The sequence below is a fragment of the Psittacula echo genome (assembly GCF_963264785.1).
Source record: "Psittacula echo genome assembly, chromosome: 3".
Taxonomy (NCBI): domain Eukaryota; kingdom Metazoa; phylum Chordata; class Aves; order Psittaciformes; family Psittacidae; genus Psittacula; species Psittacula echo.
The window spans coordinates 58,437,750-58,453,886 of record NC_137736.1 but is presented as its reverse complement, the minus strand read 5'-3'; the positions used below and the strand labels follow the sequence as shown (position 1 = coordinate 58,453,886).

The 16,137-nt window shown below is 40.0% G+C and overlaps 1 protein-coding gene across 2 annotated transcripts in view; it reads right to left on the bottom strand.

The window, feature by feature from the left end:
* The window catches only part of GABRB3 (gamma-aminobutyric acid type A receptor subunit beta3), a gene marked incomplete at both ends in the record, with an annotated part of 197,417 nt that overhangs the window by 21,533 nt on the left and 159,747 nt on the right, over positions 1 to 16,137 (bottom strand). For both annotated transcript variants that reach the window (XM_080612703.1, XM_080612704.1), the window contains 3 exons: positions 3,409 to 3,546; positions 4,637 to 4,719; positions 9,282 to 9,502. In XM_080612703.1, the coding sequence (XP_080468829.1) occupies positions 3,409 to 3,546; positions 4,637 to 4,719; positions 9,282 to 9,502 (442 nt within the window). The remainder of the gene's footprint in view (positions 1 to 3,408; positions 3,547 to 4,636; positions 4,720 to 9,281; positions 9,503 to 16,137) is intronic.

The window sequence follows — 16,137 nt, the reverse complement described above, 5'->3', positions numbered from 1 at the left end:
TTCAGAGCAGCCCTATGGAGAAGGACTTGGAGGTGTTGGGTGATGAGAAACTGAACATGAGCTGGAAGTGATTGCTTGAAGCCTAGAAAGCCAACCATATTCCTGGCTGCTGGGGAGGGACTCTTTATTAGGGGCTGTAGCAATAGGACAAGGGTAACAGGTTCAAACTTAAACAGGACAAGTTCAGATTGGGTATAAGGAAGAAGTTCTTTACTGTGAGGTTGGTGAGACACTGAACAGGTTGCCCAAAGAAGTGGTAAATGCTCCATCTCTGGCAGTATTCAAGGCCAGGTTGGACAGAGCCTTGGGCAACATGGTCTAGTGTGAGGCATTTCTGCCCATGGCAGGGGGGTTGAAAGTAAGATCTTAAGGTTCTTTCCAACACTAACCATTCTATGCTTCTATGATTCTAAGACTTTGGAACACCAGCCTAATTGCTAAGCCGGATGCTCTATAGCATATCAAGAGGCACCAGATACCTATGTTTAGACAATTGAATAGTTTCCTAAGAGCTATTCAATTGACAGAATAGAGGTATTTGAGAGCTAAACTGTTCTTTAGGTTCCATTGACAGCACTGATTTGGTATTATTTGACTATGTGCTTAACTTAGTTATTGACACACAGGCATCCATTGCCATTTTAGATGTCTTATGGCAGCCTGTATGGACTTCAGCTGCGTTAAAAGGACAGTCACACCAGATTTTTCTTCTTCATAGAAATTTAACTTCTACTTTCTCTTCTTTCCATCATGAATAGAGAGAACAGGCTAAAGCCCGTGTCTTTGCACATACATTCTAGACATTTGTAGAATTTAAATTACTACCAAGTATTCTCCTTTTTTTAAACTTACATGACCATACTTGTTTCTCCAGTAAACTCAGGTACTCTATTTTCTAGACTTTAACTCTTACTTACTGATTTTCCCTAGATTCTCTTCTATTGCTCCACAACTGTTTTGAAGAGCGGTACCCATGATCACAAGTATTCAGCTCAGGCCTTAGCAGTGCAAGTAAGACTCCTTATAAGGTGAATTTTGTTTTGTTTTGTTTCCCAGAAGATGTTATTGGCTCATGTTCAGTCTGAGATCAACAAAAGCCCCTATATTTCTACACACAGACGTCTGGTCTAACCTGGTATTCCCTGTCTTGAATATGGATAGGAATCATTAGTTGCATGTATTTTGCACTTGTCCATACTGACTTTTATATTTTCTTTACAGACCTATTTTGACCCAGTTTGGCAAGATAATTTTTAACGCCAATGCTATGTTTCAACACACATGCATTTCCCCCAGTATTCTTGTAGCCCTGCACAGCTTTCTGCCATTATCTATGGGGTTTTTCCCATGCTTACAGTTGCTTCTCTGCAGTAACTATGGGAACAGATTTTTCCCATTTGCATAAGTTACACAACATTATACAGCACTGATCCTCACCGAGGATAGGAGAAATAAGTACTCCAAAGGCTGTTTATGGCATGACTCTGAAGTCTTCTTTCAGTTTTATACAGTCAAAGCACACTAGTACTGAAATCTCTGAAATGGTCACTGAGATGTTGCGCTCAAAGAACTAATATCTTCCCTTGAGACTTCAATAACCTCATAGCCAAATAAAAAAAGAAGCATGCCTGACTTATTTTCTACAGAAATGCAGAAACTGGCCCTAATTACTAGGACCATAATAAAGTAGGATCTTGAGATGAAATCTGAGGAGATCGCACTGACTTTATCAACCAGATTCACTAGCATGCTTCAGATTTAAAATCAAACATGAGTTTTAGAAAAAAATTAAAGGAATGATGTTTCCCCTGCCTGGAAATACTTGTCACAAAACTTCATAATTAATCAAGCATTTTCACAATGTCCTGAACCAAAATAATAGTAAATTCAGTATTTGTGTCTTCATCAGTGACCAAAATTACATGCTTCAGAAAATGGTACAAGAAACATGGAGTAATCCGTTTCCTGTGACTGTGTCATCCTACTCCTGAGTGTCAAACTGTCTTAAACCCTGAAGTATGAAACTCTTTTACTTCTTCCACAAGGTTGTTGTTTTGTTGGGTTTTTTTGAAAGAACTGTTGTGATTCTGAAACTTTGGTCTTAATAATATCTAATCCTAGTTTTCATTCTCTCTCATATTCACCTTACAGCTCTTTGGATTTCCTTTTTTCCTGAATTAACAAATATTTCTCCTCTCTAAATTACTAAATCATGCCTTTACTGAAATATTTCATACTGAACTAAAAGGTGCCTTAGGACTGCCATAAAAACTTCCCAACTAAGTTCTCTGTATTCTCATTGTTATCCAAAAGAGCCATCCTACAAAAACATATCCAATCTTGCGTAGCGGCAGGTAAACCCTGGCTGCCAAAGGTGACACTAGCTGCAGAATGGAAGGATATAAGATTAGAGTATCTGGTTTGTTGTAGAAAAATCCCTTCCATTCACAATGATAAACAAGAACAGCAGCAGTTGGCAAACCCCTTCATATTAATTTCAATCTCAGCAATATTTACATTTTGTTCTGAAATACAACTTGTGTTTCTGTGTACTTCAAAACAGATGCTGTGTCCAAAGAGTGGGTGAAGCGATGCTTACAAACATAATAGACCTGTGCTTCATTTGTTCTAGTGCGCTGAGACAGACAGAACAGCACACTCCTGTGGTCTGAAGAGCACTGAAAATCTAGAGGTCCCAAATAGTAGCCCCATACTTGCTGATAGCTTTCTGTGCTGCTTGTCACACATAACAATATTTTCCTATGCTGCTAACATTAAACATAAAATTCAATACTGTGCTTTGTCACCCGAAGACATCTAATTCTGTAAGCTACCAGTAACTTTTATTACAACTTCAAGGAAACAAGAAGGAAAATCAGGGATTTAATTTTAGCATCTTTACAATGATGTCAAAAGCATTGGCACTACAGTGCCAGTATACAGTACTATACAGTACTATACATACCCATCAGTGCAAATCAAGATATAAAAGACATTACATTCACTATACAACAACAAAAAACAAACATGCACTGAAAAGCTGCATGAAGGTATTTCTAAAACTGGTGGCTTTTTGGCCTAGTATGCCAAAACACAGTTATGTATGTCCAGTAACCCTGTATGAAAACTTGTGATTCAGAGGTGAATGACTTCATATGTATTTAGATCATAGATATTTAGATGTCTGGTTAAGCATCACACACACGCACAAGAAAAAGAGAAATAAACAAGAAATTGTGTTTCTTGGGCTCTTGCCTCTGGGTATAATCAAGTAAGTAATTTCTTTAGCCAAACACACAACGCAGACTATGTGTTATTATGATCAATAATGATTAATTATGATCAATAAAACTGTAGTTGTCATAAATTAGGAAATTAAACAGTAAACGGGCAAATGACAATACTTGCCTGTGGCAAAGACAACATTCTTTGACACCAGTCTATATTCCACAATGGAGAACTGAGGAAGCTCAATCCTCTCCACGCCAGTGACTGCATTATCTCCACCTCTCCAGTAGAACTCTATATCATCAGTTGTGTAGCCATCTGCAGGCAGAGCAGAATAGTAAGTCAGAAATAACAGCAGACTCAAAGGTAGCCTCAAAGACAGTACAGGCAGTTTGTCATTTGAGACAATGAAAAGCATCAGAACAGCTGGAGTCCTGTGTGGTATTTTGTTCTATTTTCTCCTGAAGAGCCGTGCTATTACAGTCTGCTCAAGAATTTGAGGCAATATATTTTGGGTTGTTTTTTGGTTTGTTTTTTTTTTTTTTGGTAACAGTCATAAAATTCACATAGAGATTAACGGCCATGAGGAGACGGAAAATGCTACCCAATAACCTGCAAAGTTGCATGATTTTCATATACATTTAGCACTGAAACCAAGTGTATATTTATGCTAATAATCACAAGAAGGTGGACTGTTCAGTGAATAAAGACAAACATAATTGGGGCAGATCTTTTCCACTCACACTACAGACTGTGAGTCGCACCATTTCCACTAGCTTCTGTAGTGGAGGACTGTAGCTGAATACAGAATATATACTAGCATTTTCTGTATATGGCTTACAAGACCCAGCCAGCAGCAGAAATGGAGCAGGAACTCTCGAAGCACAAGTATACATCTGAATATTTCAAACCTAGGACAAGACTTGGTTTTTAAGAGAATATGGTTCTGTTTGGAACACAATTGCAAATCATAAGTGGGGCAGATATGAAAGCCCAAGGGGGTTCCTCTGTCAAGACCATCTGTGTGTAATAAAGCATAGCAAAAGATAATGGTATCACAGTGTTTTCTCTCTTGAAAATGAATCTGATGGATTCAAATATGAACACTCATTCTCTTATGTTGAAGACAAGTATCCAGTCACTGCCACTGCCAAGTAGACTAGAGTAATAAATTCCTCATTCTGTCCTAAATCCATTTTTCTAGGATGTATCCATCCATCTAGAAATGGATCACACCTTCTGTTTTTTAAAAAAGTCAAATAAACGAGCAAGGAAAAAATCCGAAGGGTGATAATTACATGATTCACGTAGTGCTTATAAATACCAGTATGAATAGTACACAGTTCTATAAAAGGAAAACTGCCCCGCATCTGAACTAGGTTTTACATGCATTTCCTTATGTACATACAGCTTTCTATTTCCAGAGTACAGTTCTGTTCATCTAATGGGTATCTTCTCAAGTCCATCATACAAGCTGCAGTAGTTGTGATTCTGAAATTCAAACATCAAACAGAATTACTGTACAGCCAGTAATCCAGGTTTTGCTGGATTTTGTCATTTATTTTTCAAAGTGAGGACTCTCTGAAGAATAACTTAAAAATATTTTAGGATCTGGTCCACAGTTTTACACTGAGCAGCAGCTTAATACAGCAGCAGTTACAGCGACTGCAATGAACAACTCGCTGTGACTTACCCTTATGCAACCAGTCCCTTTGAGGTTCAATGGATGTATCCACATATGCAAGTATTACACAAACATTTGCTGAGATTAAAAAATATGACTATATACCAGAAAATGTGAAGCGAAAAAAGTCTGCTACAAATGTCAAAATGATTAGAGCTGTATGAATAACTGATTCCTTGGGTTTGTGACAGCTCTAGAAAAAAACTGAAATGCTGAAAAAATGCTTTAGTCCAGCAAAACACTTTGTTTCAAAGTTGAGTATACTTCTTTATTTTTCAAATTTAAAGAGGATTTTGTAATGAAGCAGCGTATTGAATTTTAAATTTTCTCCCCAAATAACAATATATTTTTGCTTCTTTATCTGTAATGCAGGCAATTGAGCATACTACGGATGAATTTGCATAACATTTTACTATTGATGCATCTGCATTTTCCATCAAGCTCTTGCATATCAGGGGTGTAAAAAACGTACATGCACAACCAAAATAGTTCTATTAGCAGCTTCATACAACATTGGCCCTTTTTTTTTAATATATAGTAATGAACTTAGATATCTGTACTAACGTATTTCAGTGTTTTGCTGAATCACAGCCTTCATCAAGAATATGTACCTTATTATGCATCATTTTCTTTATAATGGCTTCATATATATTTCACAAATTATCTTCTGGGCCCAACTAGGTCCATTCCTTACTGATCTTTTTCTGATATAAACAAGAGATGGATCTTGTACACAGTTCCTAAACAAACAATATTCTGGTGACAAGGAGGAAATGCCTTAAATGTACCTCTAAAAGCTGGAACTATCAATATTAAAAGTTTCGTCCATGTGTTTTCTCTGTTTGAAGCTTTCTCTTTAATCCCTTAACCGAGGTTTCATTTAAGATCCTGCAGCAGAATCTACATGAGCTAAGTTGATACAAGCGAGAGTGTGGTGCCAGGATCTCTATTATTATGTTGTGTAACTAGCTTTAAATGACAGCCATAGAGCACATATGCAATTATAAGTGATTAATTTGACAGAATTATAAAAAATTATTCAGCTGGCAAACTTGCATTCAACTGACTAATTGCCCTATGACTTTTTAAGGAATGTATTTTTATTTTGGCCTGTTCACGTACCATAGTGGTTATGTGTCACGGGTTCCAATATTGGAAACCGCACATTCTTGCTCAAGTAAAATTTTAGACATACAGCATAATGTATGGCTTTAATTTCATAAATATGCACTAGAAAAGAAGATACAGCTAGATATAGATAGAAACATATTTACCCCATTTACTCAAAGTAAGTTGAGTGCTCAGAGGTCCCTCCTGAATGAACATTCAAGCAACCAAATTTAACTTACACAAATGCTCACCGAAAGCAAATGCTAATTGCTCAGGCTTGTGTGCACTCCCAAGAAGAACAGGTTTATTTTTTTATGGGCTGGGATGCTGCCTGACACAGCACGACTACAAGCTTTCAAGAACTCATCATCACAGCAGTGACAGAGAAACAATTATGAGACAGACAATGGCAAAGCAGTACACAGATACACATACACTGTGGGTAAAAGCAATACAAAAAGGAAATATTTTTAGTTGTTTTAAATCCTTCCCTACTACTTTATTACCAGGCTGTTTGCCTTTGATTATATTGCTATATTATATAGGAGCCCCACATGAGATGTGCTGGGAGGTGCTGCACAAACAACTGACAGAAGGATATTTTCTGTCCCCCAAAAGTTTACAATATAAATCAGTCTAAGCAATATAAATACTTTTCATATGACTAGGTCACAGGCTTGATGGCTAATTTGATTCTCTTTTCATCTTGATACAGAAATAGATTTATCCAAAAAAGAACAGAAATAAGCGTGGTTTCCTTGTCCGGCCATTTGTAACTAACCTTTTCATCTTGCAAATATCCATCACATTGTATTTATGAGTGATAACTACATAAGTCCTTTCAGACAAAATACATATATTCCTCCACTCAATTTATTTATAACATTTAGCATTGTACTTCCTGAGAACAAGAGATCTATATGTGGCAAACACACAAGCAGTCAGACTCTATTTTTGATCCTCAGTCTATGTCGTTATTTCTTTTTTCGTGTACTATGAGAAAAAAAAGCTGTTGTATCATTGTATGCTTGTAAACTGCTCTGAACAAGGTGGAACAAACTCAGTGTCATGCCCAAAAAAAAATCCCCAGAAATGGGTTGAACTCCAAAAAGCTACTGTCCCATTCCCCCACTCTCTTAGAGAACACAGAGACACTGTGGCCTCAGGATCACTTTCACAGCTGCTTTGCTCCATGGATATTCCATAATCAGTTGCAACCCTCCAAAATTTCCACTATTATTCTCAGTGACCCTGTGTTTTGTGGCACATAAAACTCAGGTTCTTGTCTCAGCCCACAGTATGAATCAATGCCTACAGACTGCAACTTGAGGCCAATGCCATTGGGATGCTATGAAACCACAACACAAGAAGACAGGTTAGCAGTAGAGCAACACAAAGCAAAAGTCTAAATCAACATAGTTAAGCCTCATATATTTACTTCCTTCTGATCACAGTGTCCTATATTTTGCCAAGATTTAATTTTAGACAGTTATCCTTCACTAAATAACTTAGCTGCATTACACCATGGATATCTGACCCTGGATGTTGCAAGCTTTCAGAAGAAAGGAAAGGATAGAAGTGAGCCACACATGAACCATTGGTGAAATCCCTGTTAAGCAAATAATATGAAGTGAAATGCAGTCTGCTTGTGGACATTTACGTTGTGAAGAAGAGGAAAATAACTTACTTAAATACACTGGTTTATGGCAGATAATCCTCACCTGAATGATTTCAAATGCTTTTAGAGTGGAACAGAAAGACTTCTATACATTATTATGATTACAAGAGTTCTAATCTCCATCACTATTACACTGCTTGTGGGGATGGTTGTTGAGATAATGGAAACGAAAAATTTTGCATTGCTTTTTGTCATTTAACTACCTTTAGAAAGAATTGTGAACCTGCAGTGTTCCATTCTGGGTCAATAGGATGAGAGATGAAAACCTCCTTTTGCTAAACTTAGTTAATTACAGAGACAATATTTCGAAGAACATCCTAAACTTCTTTTAAGTTTCATAATAGACTGAGTGTCGTGGTTTAAGCCCAGGCCGTAAATTAGAACCACGCAGTCTACTTCCCCCCCCCCACTCCCCAGAGGGATGGGGAGGAGAATCGAAAGAATGTAACTCCCACGGGTTGAGATAAGAACAGTCCAGTAACTAAGGTATAACACAAATCACTACTGCTGCCACCAATAATAATAATGATAAGAGAAATAACAAGGGAAGAAAATATGATACCGCTCGCCGGAAAAGAGAGCCCGACCGAAAAGAGGACGTGCCCTTCCAGGTAGCTCCCAGTTACATCCCCGGGCATGACGTGCTGTGGTATGGAATACCTCTTTGGCTAGTTTGGGTCAGGCGTCCTGTCCCTGCTTCCTCCCGGCCCCTCCTCCTCCCTGGCAGAGCATGAGACTCACAAAGTCTTTGGTCAGTCTAAACATCACTGTTATCAGCTTTGTTCCGAGGCTGAAAGTCAAAAACACAGTGCTGCAACAGCTACTAAAAAGGAGAAAAACTGACTGCTACTGCTGAACCCAGGACACTGAGGCTACTTTTATTTTGTCTAGAAAGATTCATCCAATTATAGGTTATAATTTGATGATATGCAATAGGAAAAGAGGTAAAGGCCTAAGATCCAGGTCAGGTCAGAAGTGCAACTGTTCATAAAAAACAAGAGCAGGTAAAATAATGATACTAGTCATATAATCTGTCTGCACCACTTTTCAGATCTCATTCATATTTACACCAGGGATTCTTTATGCAGCACTACCTATGTGCAGCAATCCTGAGTATTATCTATGCTTAAAAATACAAGAAACTTCCAGTGATGGAAATGGAAGTACCCATAATCATGGTCTTAACTGTGGCTGAATTCATTCAACCAGTACTGACAGTGGTTTTTTCTTTATAGACTACAGGCATGTCAAGAGACAACACAAGCACTCACATTCAATCTCACCACCTACACTTTGGACAAAATTTTCAGGTTTAAAACTAATGTGTGCCTTTCTGCTTCCTATAGCCAGTGGGCTTTCCAGATACGGTGACTCTACGTAGAGAGATAAAACCTGACTGAAGGCACTTTTGGCAAAATTAAGAAAAATCCAGTGTGTCATTTATTTCTGGAATCATCTTTCAGACTTATAGTGGAAGGTTACACAACACACTACCCAATATTTGTAATAACCTTGTACCAGGAAGCAACTATCAACCATATGTAATGACAGTGATAAAATCTTCATCACGGAAGTACAGACCTGAGGCCATAAAGCACTGTTCCATCCGGGTGAAGGCGAATCATTCGATTCTTCACAGTAACACCATGCACAAATGATTTCTTGTCATTCAAGAAGTAAGTGTCGGGCACCCAGAGTTGATCTGCCACTCGGTTATCAAGCGTGAGGTTGAGAGGTATGCCAGCATAAGCCAGCCTCTTATCTCTCCAGTACTGTTGAAAATACATAGTCAAAGTGTAATCCTAGTGAGGAAAAAGAAAAGCACATCAGTCAATCATACTTGATGCAAGTAGAAGAATTTTGGGTTTTACTTGTTACAAGCTTATTTTGCTGCTGGTTTCGTTTAAATTTTATTTAAAAAAACCCAAAACACTAATGAAAACATCAAATACTCCCATCACTTCCTAAATAATTTTAACAATTCAGGTATCACCCTGGTCTAAAGAAGCATTTCAAATCTTAAGAAATTCAGCTAGTATCAGTATCTTTTGTCCTGCTCCTCATTTTCTTTCATGTGGTTCCCCTGACAACTCCCCAAAATAACGATGCTTGTGGAATGATAAACAAGGTAATAGGTAAATACTGCCATCTTGCTCACTTTTAAAAATGATACATAAATGGAAAAATATGCAAATTATTTTGAAGCAGTATGCAAATTTCTGCATGAAAAATAAGCTGCAAAGATGTTATTTATCATGTGCCTTTGTGTGAGACTGCATCTTGCAGTGACATAAAAATTTTCTCATCAACAGGCTACACTGATACTTAGAAGAACAGCAAATCATAGTAAAATCCTACTAATGTCCATGTTTGATATTCATCATTTCATCAGTTTCACGGTGTCTCCTATGAGCCGTGATCATGAATATAAAAACCTAAACATGGATACAGAAGTCTAAAGCATCCATTTTGGTGAAGAGGGCTTTAACCTAAGTTGCTAGAGGAAGGGAACCTCAATCTATCCCACTCCTCCCAGTTCGATGTCAGTGCCAGCAATAGATGCCAGGAGCCCAGAGAGAGATCAAAGGTCAGCAGGAGACATCTGATGACCAGCACAAAGAAATTCCAACCGCACCTGCCAGTAAGTCAGCTTCATTGAGGGCACAACTTAAATGCCTCTACGCAAACACATGTAGCATGGGGAATAAAAAAGAGGAGTTAAAGAGATGTGCACACCCTTCAGGACTGTGGCTCTACTGGCATAATGGAGATGTGGTGGAATGGATGCTGTTACTGGAGTGTTGAAATGGAAGGATACAGGCTCTTCAGGAAGGAAACACTGAGGAGATGAGGAAGTGTTGCCTTTTATGTGAATGACCAGCTGGAATGCATGGAGCTCCACCTGGGGATGAATGACAAGCCAACGGAGAGCTTATAGGTCAGGATTCATGAGACAGCAGGGACAGGTGACAATATAATTGAGGTCCACTACATGCCGTCTGACTAGGAAGACTGAGCAGATGAGGCCCTTCTGTAGACAGATAGGAGGAGCCTCACATTCACAAGCCCTGGTCCACATAAGAGACTTCAACCACCCCAACATGTGTTGGAGTGACAAGACAGCAGGGCACAAGGAATCCAAGAGGTTCCTGAAACGCGCTGATGATAACTTCCTTCTCTAAGTGACAGAGGAGCCAAAGAGGAAAAGGGCTGTGCTGGGCCTTGTTCTCACCAACAAGGAGGGGCTGGTGGGGAACATGAAGCTTAAGGGCAGCCTTGGGTGCAGTGGCCATGGAATAGTGGAGTTCAAGATCCTTAGGGCAGTGAATTGAGCACACAGCAAGCTCGCTACCCTATACTTCAGAAGTGCAGACTTCGGCCTCTTGAGACATCTGCTTGGTAAAGGACCATGGGATAAAGCCCTGCAGGGAAGATGGGCCCAAGAAAGCTGGTTAATATTCAATGATCACCTCCTCCAAGCTCAGGAGCATCCCAACAAAGAGGAAGTCAGGCAAAAATGCTAGGAGGCCTACAAGGATGAACAAGGACAAACTCCAGCACAAGAAGGAAGCCTATGGAGGGTGGAAGCAAGGATAGGGAGGAATACAGAGAAATTGTCTGAGAAGCCAGGGATCAGGTTAGGAAAACTAAATCCTAATAGAACTAAATCTGGCCAGAGATATTGAGGGCAACAAGAACAGTTTCTGTAGATATATCCATGATAAAAAGAAGACTAGGGAAAATGTGGGTCCTATCTGTCAGGAAATAGGAGACCTGTTTACCCAGGAGGTGATTCTGCCCCTCTACTCTGGTCCCTTGAGACCCCACCTGCAGTACTGCATTCAGCTCTGGGGCCCCCAACACAAGAGGGACATGGACCTGCTCGTATGAGTCCAGGGGAGAGACACAAAAATGATCAGGGGGCTGGAGCACCTCTCCTATGAATACAGGCTAAGAGAGCCTGGCTTGTTCAGCCTGGAGAAGAAAAGGCTCATGGGAGGCCTTAGAGCAACTTTTCAGTACCTAAAGCGATAGAAAACTGAAGTGGAACTTTTTGAAAGGGCATATAGGGATAGGACAATGAGGAATTACTTTAAAGTGAAAAAGGATAGATTTAGATTAGGTAGAAGGATTAAGTTCTTTACTGTGAGGATGGCGAGACACTGGCACAGGTTGCCCAGAGAAGTTGTGGCTGCCCCATCCCTGGCAGTGTTCAAGGCCAGGCTGGATGGGGCTTGGAGAAACCTGGTCTAGTGGAAGGTGTCCCTGCCCATGGCAGAGGTTTGGAACTAGAAGATCTTTGAGGTACCTTCCAACCCAAACAATTATATGATTCTATGATTTTAAATTCTTTTTCATTTTATAATTTGCTAGCCTTACTTAGTCATTTCAGAAGAGTTCATAGAATCATAGAATAGTTGGGGTTGGAAAGGACCTTGAGATCATCTAGTTCCAACCCCCCTGCCATGGGCAGGGGCACCTCACACTAAACCATGTCACCCAAGGCCTCATCCAACTTGGCCTTGAACACCGCCAAGGATGGAGCATTCACAACCTCCCTGGGCAACCCATTCCAGTGCCTCACCACCCTCTCAGTGAAGAATTTCTTCCTTATATCCAATTTAAACTTCCCCTGTTTAAGTTTGAACCCGTTACCCCTTGTCCTGTCACTACAGTCCCTGATGAAGAGTCCCTCCCCAGCATCCTTGTAGGCCCCCTTCAGATACTGGAAGGCTGCTATGAGGTCTCCACGCAGCCTTCTCTTCTCCAGGCTCAACAGCCCCAACTTTCTCAGCCTGCCTTCATACGGGAGGTGCTCCAGTGCCCTGATCATCCTCGTGGCCCTCCTCTGGACTTGTTCCAACAGTTCCATGTCCTTTTTATGTTGAGGACACCAGAACTGCACACAATACTCCAAGTGAGGTCTCACGAGAGCAGAGTAGAGGGGCAGGATCACCTCCTTCGACCTGCTGGTCACGCTCCTTTTGATGCAGCCCAGGATACGGTTGGCTTTCTGGGCTGCACATTAGTGGTAAGGAAACAGTCCACACAAGAGGGTGGTTTACATTGGATATTAGGAAAAATTTCTTCACAGAGAGGGTGATCAGGTATTGGAACAGGCTGGCCAGGGAAGTGGTGGCATCACAGTCCCTGGAAGTGTTCAGAAAATGTGTAGATGAGGCCCCTAGTGACATGGTTTAGTGGTGGTCTTGGCAGTCTTGAGGTAAAGGTTGGATTTGATGATCTCAGAGGTCTTTTCCAACCTACCTGATTCTATGATTCTATGTTGTAATAATGTTATATTGAAGCACTTTGAAAATCTTAGACACAAGGTCTCATTCATTAGCTTCATGGTGCTATAAAAAATAATAAAGTCTGGAAGCATTTTAAAGTTAGGCGTCAGCTAAACTGCAAACAATATCACATTAAATAATAGTAAAATTTCCAGTTTAGAAAAGAAAAACCCTTGTCTTTTCTTTACTTCATAACTTTCCAAGTGCAGAAGAGCATTTCAGCTTTAGGAACCCTATTCTTACGCATGACATAAAAACTGAACATCTGAAAATAATTCTGTCTTATATCTGGAAATGCATGTTTATAATTAAAGAAAATACTGAGTTTAGATCTGATAGTACTGCCTATTTACCAATGGAAAAAATGAGACTAACTTCAGGCCATTAAAACTCTGATTTTCAAATTACAGAAGTGCTCTAAATGATAAAACTCTTTGCAAAATGCTGAGAAATTTATATGATCTCCAAACACATTTAAACATTTAGCAGCAGGTGTGCAAGCTACAGGATACCTGCATTTGCATCTGTTTCTACAAGCTGGTAATGCAAAACCCCTCAGGCTTGCTGCTTGTTTGGGAAAAGGATGCTCAGGCTTTCTAAAGATGGTTGTTGGGAATGGTCCATCTTTCTAATGGGCTTCATGTGGAGCCAACCCAATTTCAGGCACTGATCCTGCCCTGCTTCCCTCCAGCCTTACAGGCTTTCCTTGAATCAAATGGAACCTGAGCATGCCTTTCATACTCACAGTCTTTGTATTTTTTATTCAGTGATTCATTCTCTTTAATGAAGGAGCTGCTATAGCTTTAAGAAATTAAATTTAATTGCTTAGAAAAATAAATCATTGTAGATATCAAGGACAAGCTGTTCTCATTTTAGGAAACTAATAGGAGACCTCTGAAAACAAAAGGGCCCAGTGATGGGAGAAAGGAGCACATATGGAACCGCCTGGAAGGAAGTTCATTCCTCAAAACTCAAATTCAACATGACTGCTCAGGGGAACACGCTCCGACCTTTTTGTCAGCAGCTTTCTTTGGTGGGACTAATGGTCCCTGCTCAACAGTGAACGAGGTGCATGCTACACTGGGTGCACTTCCCTCACTCACATTAGCACGTCAAGAAGACCACATCTTTCCTTATGTTCTCTGCAATCAATTTTTTAACACTCATGCATTAGAATGAATATCCTCCGCCAGCTATGTTTCATCTTAATTAAAGCTTGTTTCAATTAATGTTCAAAATTTGCTGTATGCTTGGCTTCTATAATGTTTTGCACATCAACATCAAGAACTAGGGCTTATAAAAGCTGTGGACACAACAGCAGTACACCAAAAGCTCACTCAGTGTAAATGTACAGTATTGCCCAAAATAATGCTAAACAGAAATAAAGAAACAGGGTGGCACTACACAGTATTGAAAGAAGTGAACCAGTCGGCACCAAAATATAAGAGAAGCAGTATATTTGAACAGAAGAGAGTTTTAGCTTTTTGGCTTGAAATAAAATATATGTTAACAGCTAACAAATGAAGAAATTAGCTAAGTAAAACATATATAACAAAACAAGCAGTATTAGTTTGTAGTTTTATTTTTAAATAATGAAATTTACTACAACCGGGAACACCAGAGAAAAGGTTTACAAATTACACATAGAAACAGCAACATGCAGCCAACATCAAGAACTTTCTGTGTCTTGACTGAAACATGAACTTCCAAAATGTATCTTCGAAGGTATAAATTTCATTGGTGCTTTCTCAATTAACTTCCACTTCTTATTTTATCTTAACTTCAAATCAAAATCTCATATCTATATGTCTGCTAAAGTATGACTACATTTGCATCTATTGAAAGCAATGATACTCAGAACAGTTTTGAGTTGTTTTTTTTTTTTTTTAAAGTACATTATTGCATGTGAGCTATCACTACTGAGCTCTCCCACTTCTTTGCTTAGGAAAAAGTTCAAGCAGCATCTTCTACAATAGCAATACACTACCCAGATGCACTCTGCACGTTGAATAACAGACATGGCAGAAATAGAATGCCTGAGAAAGTATGTGTGCTACCACACACCTTGAAGGATCACTGTACATTTGTGCTCTGCCAGCCTCATCCACTCTGAAGATGATGGGATAGAAAGAATTAATATGAACCATGCATGTTCACCACTTTTTCAAATCACCTCAAAGCAAAAAGCAGAAACAAACTTGTATTAGAACTTTACTGAAACTGCTTGGTTGTGCAAGGAGAAATAAAATCATAGAACACCACACATTAAACCATGTCACCCAATATTCTGTCCAACCTGACCTTGAACACCACCAGGGATGGAGCATTCACAACTTCCCTGGGCAACCCATTCCAGTGCCTCACCACCCTCACAGTAAAGAATTTCTTCCTTATATCCAATCTAAACTTCCCCTGTCTAAGTTTTAACCCATTACCCCATGTGCTGTCACTACAGTCCCTGATGAAGAGTCCATCCCCAGCATCCTTGTAGGCCCCCTTCAGATACTGGAAGGCTGCTATGAGGTCTCCATGCAGCCTTCTCTTCTCCAGGCTGAACAGCCCCAACTTTCTCAGCCTATCTCCGTACGGGAGGTGCTCCAGTCCCCTGATCATCCTTGTGGCCCTCCTCTGGACTTGTTCCAACAGTTCCATGTCCTTCTTATGTTGAGGACACCAGAACTGCACCCAATACTCCAAGTGAGGTCTCACGAGAGCAGAGTAGATGTCGTGGTTTAAGCCCAGGCCGTAAATCAGAACCACGAAGTCCACTTCCCCCCCCACCTTTCTTCCCTCCGCTCCTGGAGGGACGGGGAGGAGAATCAAAAGAATGCAACTCCCACGGGTTGAGATAAGAACAGTTTAATAACTAAGGTATAACACAAATCACTACTGCTACCACCAATAGTAATAATGATAAGGGAAATAACAAGCAAGAGAATACAACCGCTCACCAACCGGTACTTCACCCCCACCCTGCCATGATCCAGCCCTTCCGGGCACTCTCAGTTCTACCTCCTGGGCATGACGTGCTGTGGTATGGAATACCTCTTTGGCTAGTTTGGGTCAGGTGTCCTGTCCCTGCTTCCTCCCGGCTTCTCTTCCTCCCTGGCAGAGCATGAGACTCACAAAGTCCTTGGTCAGGA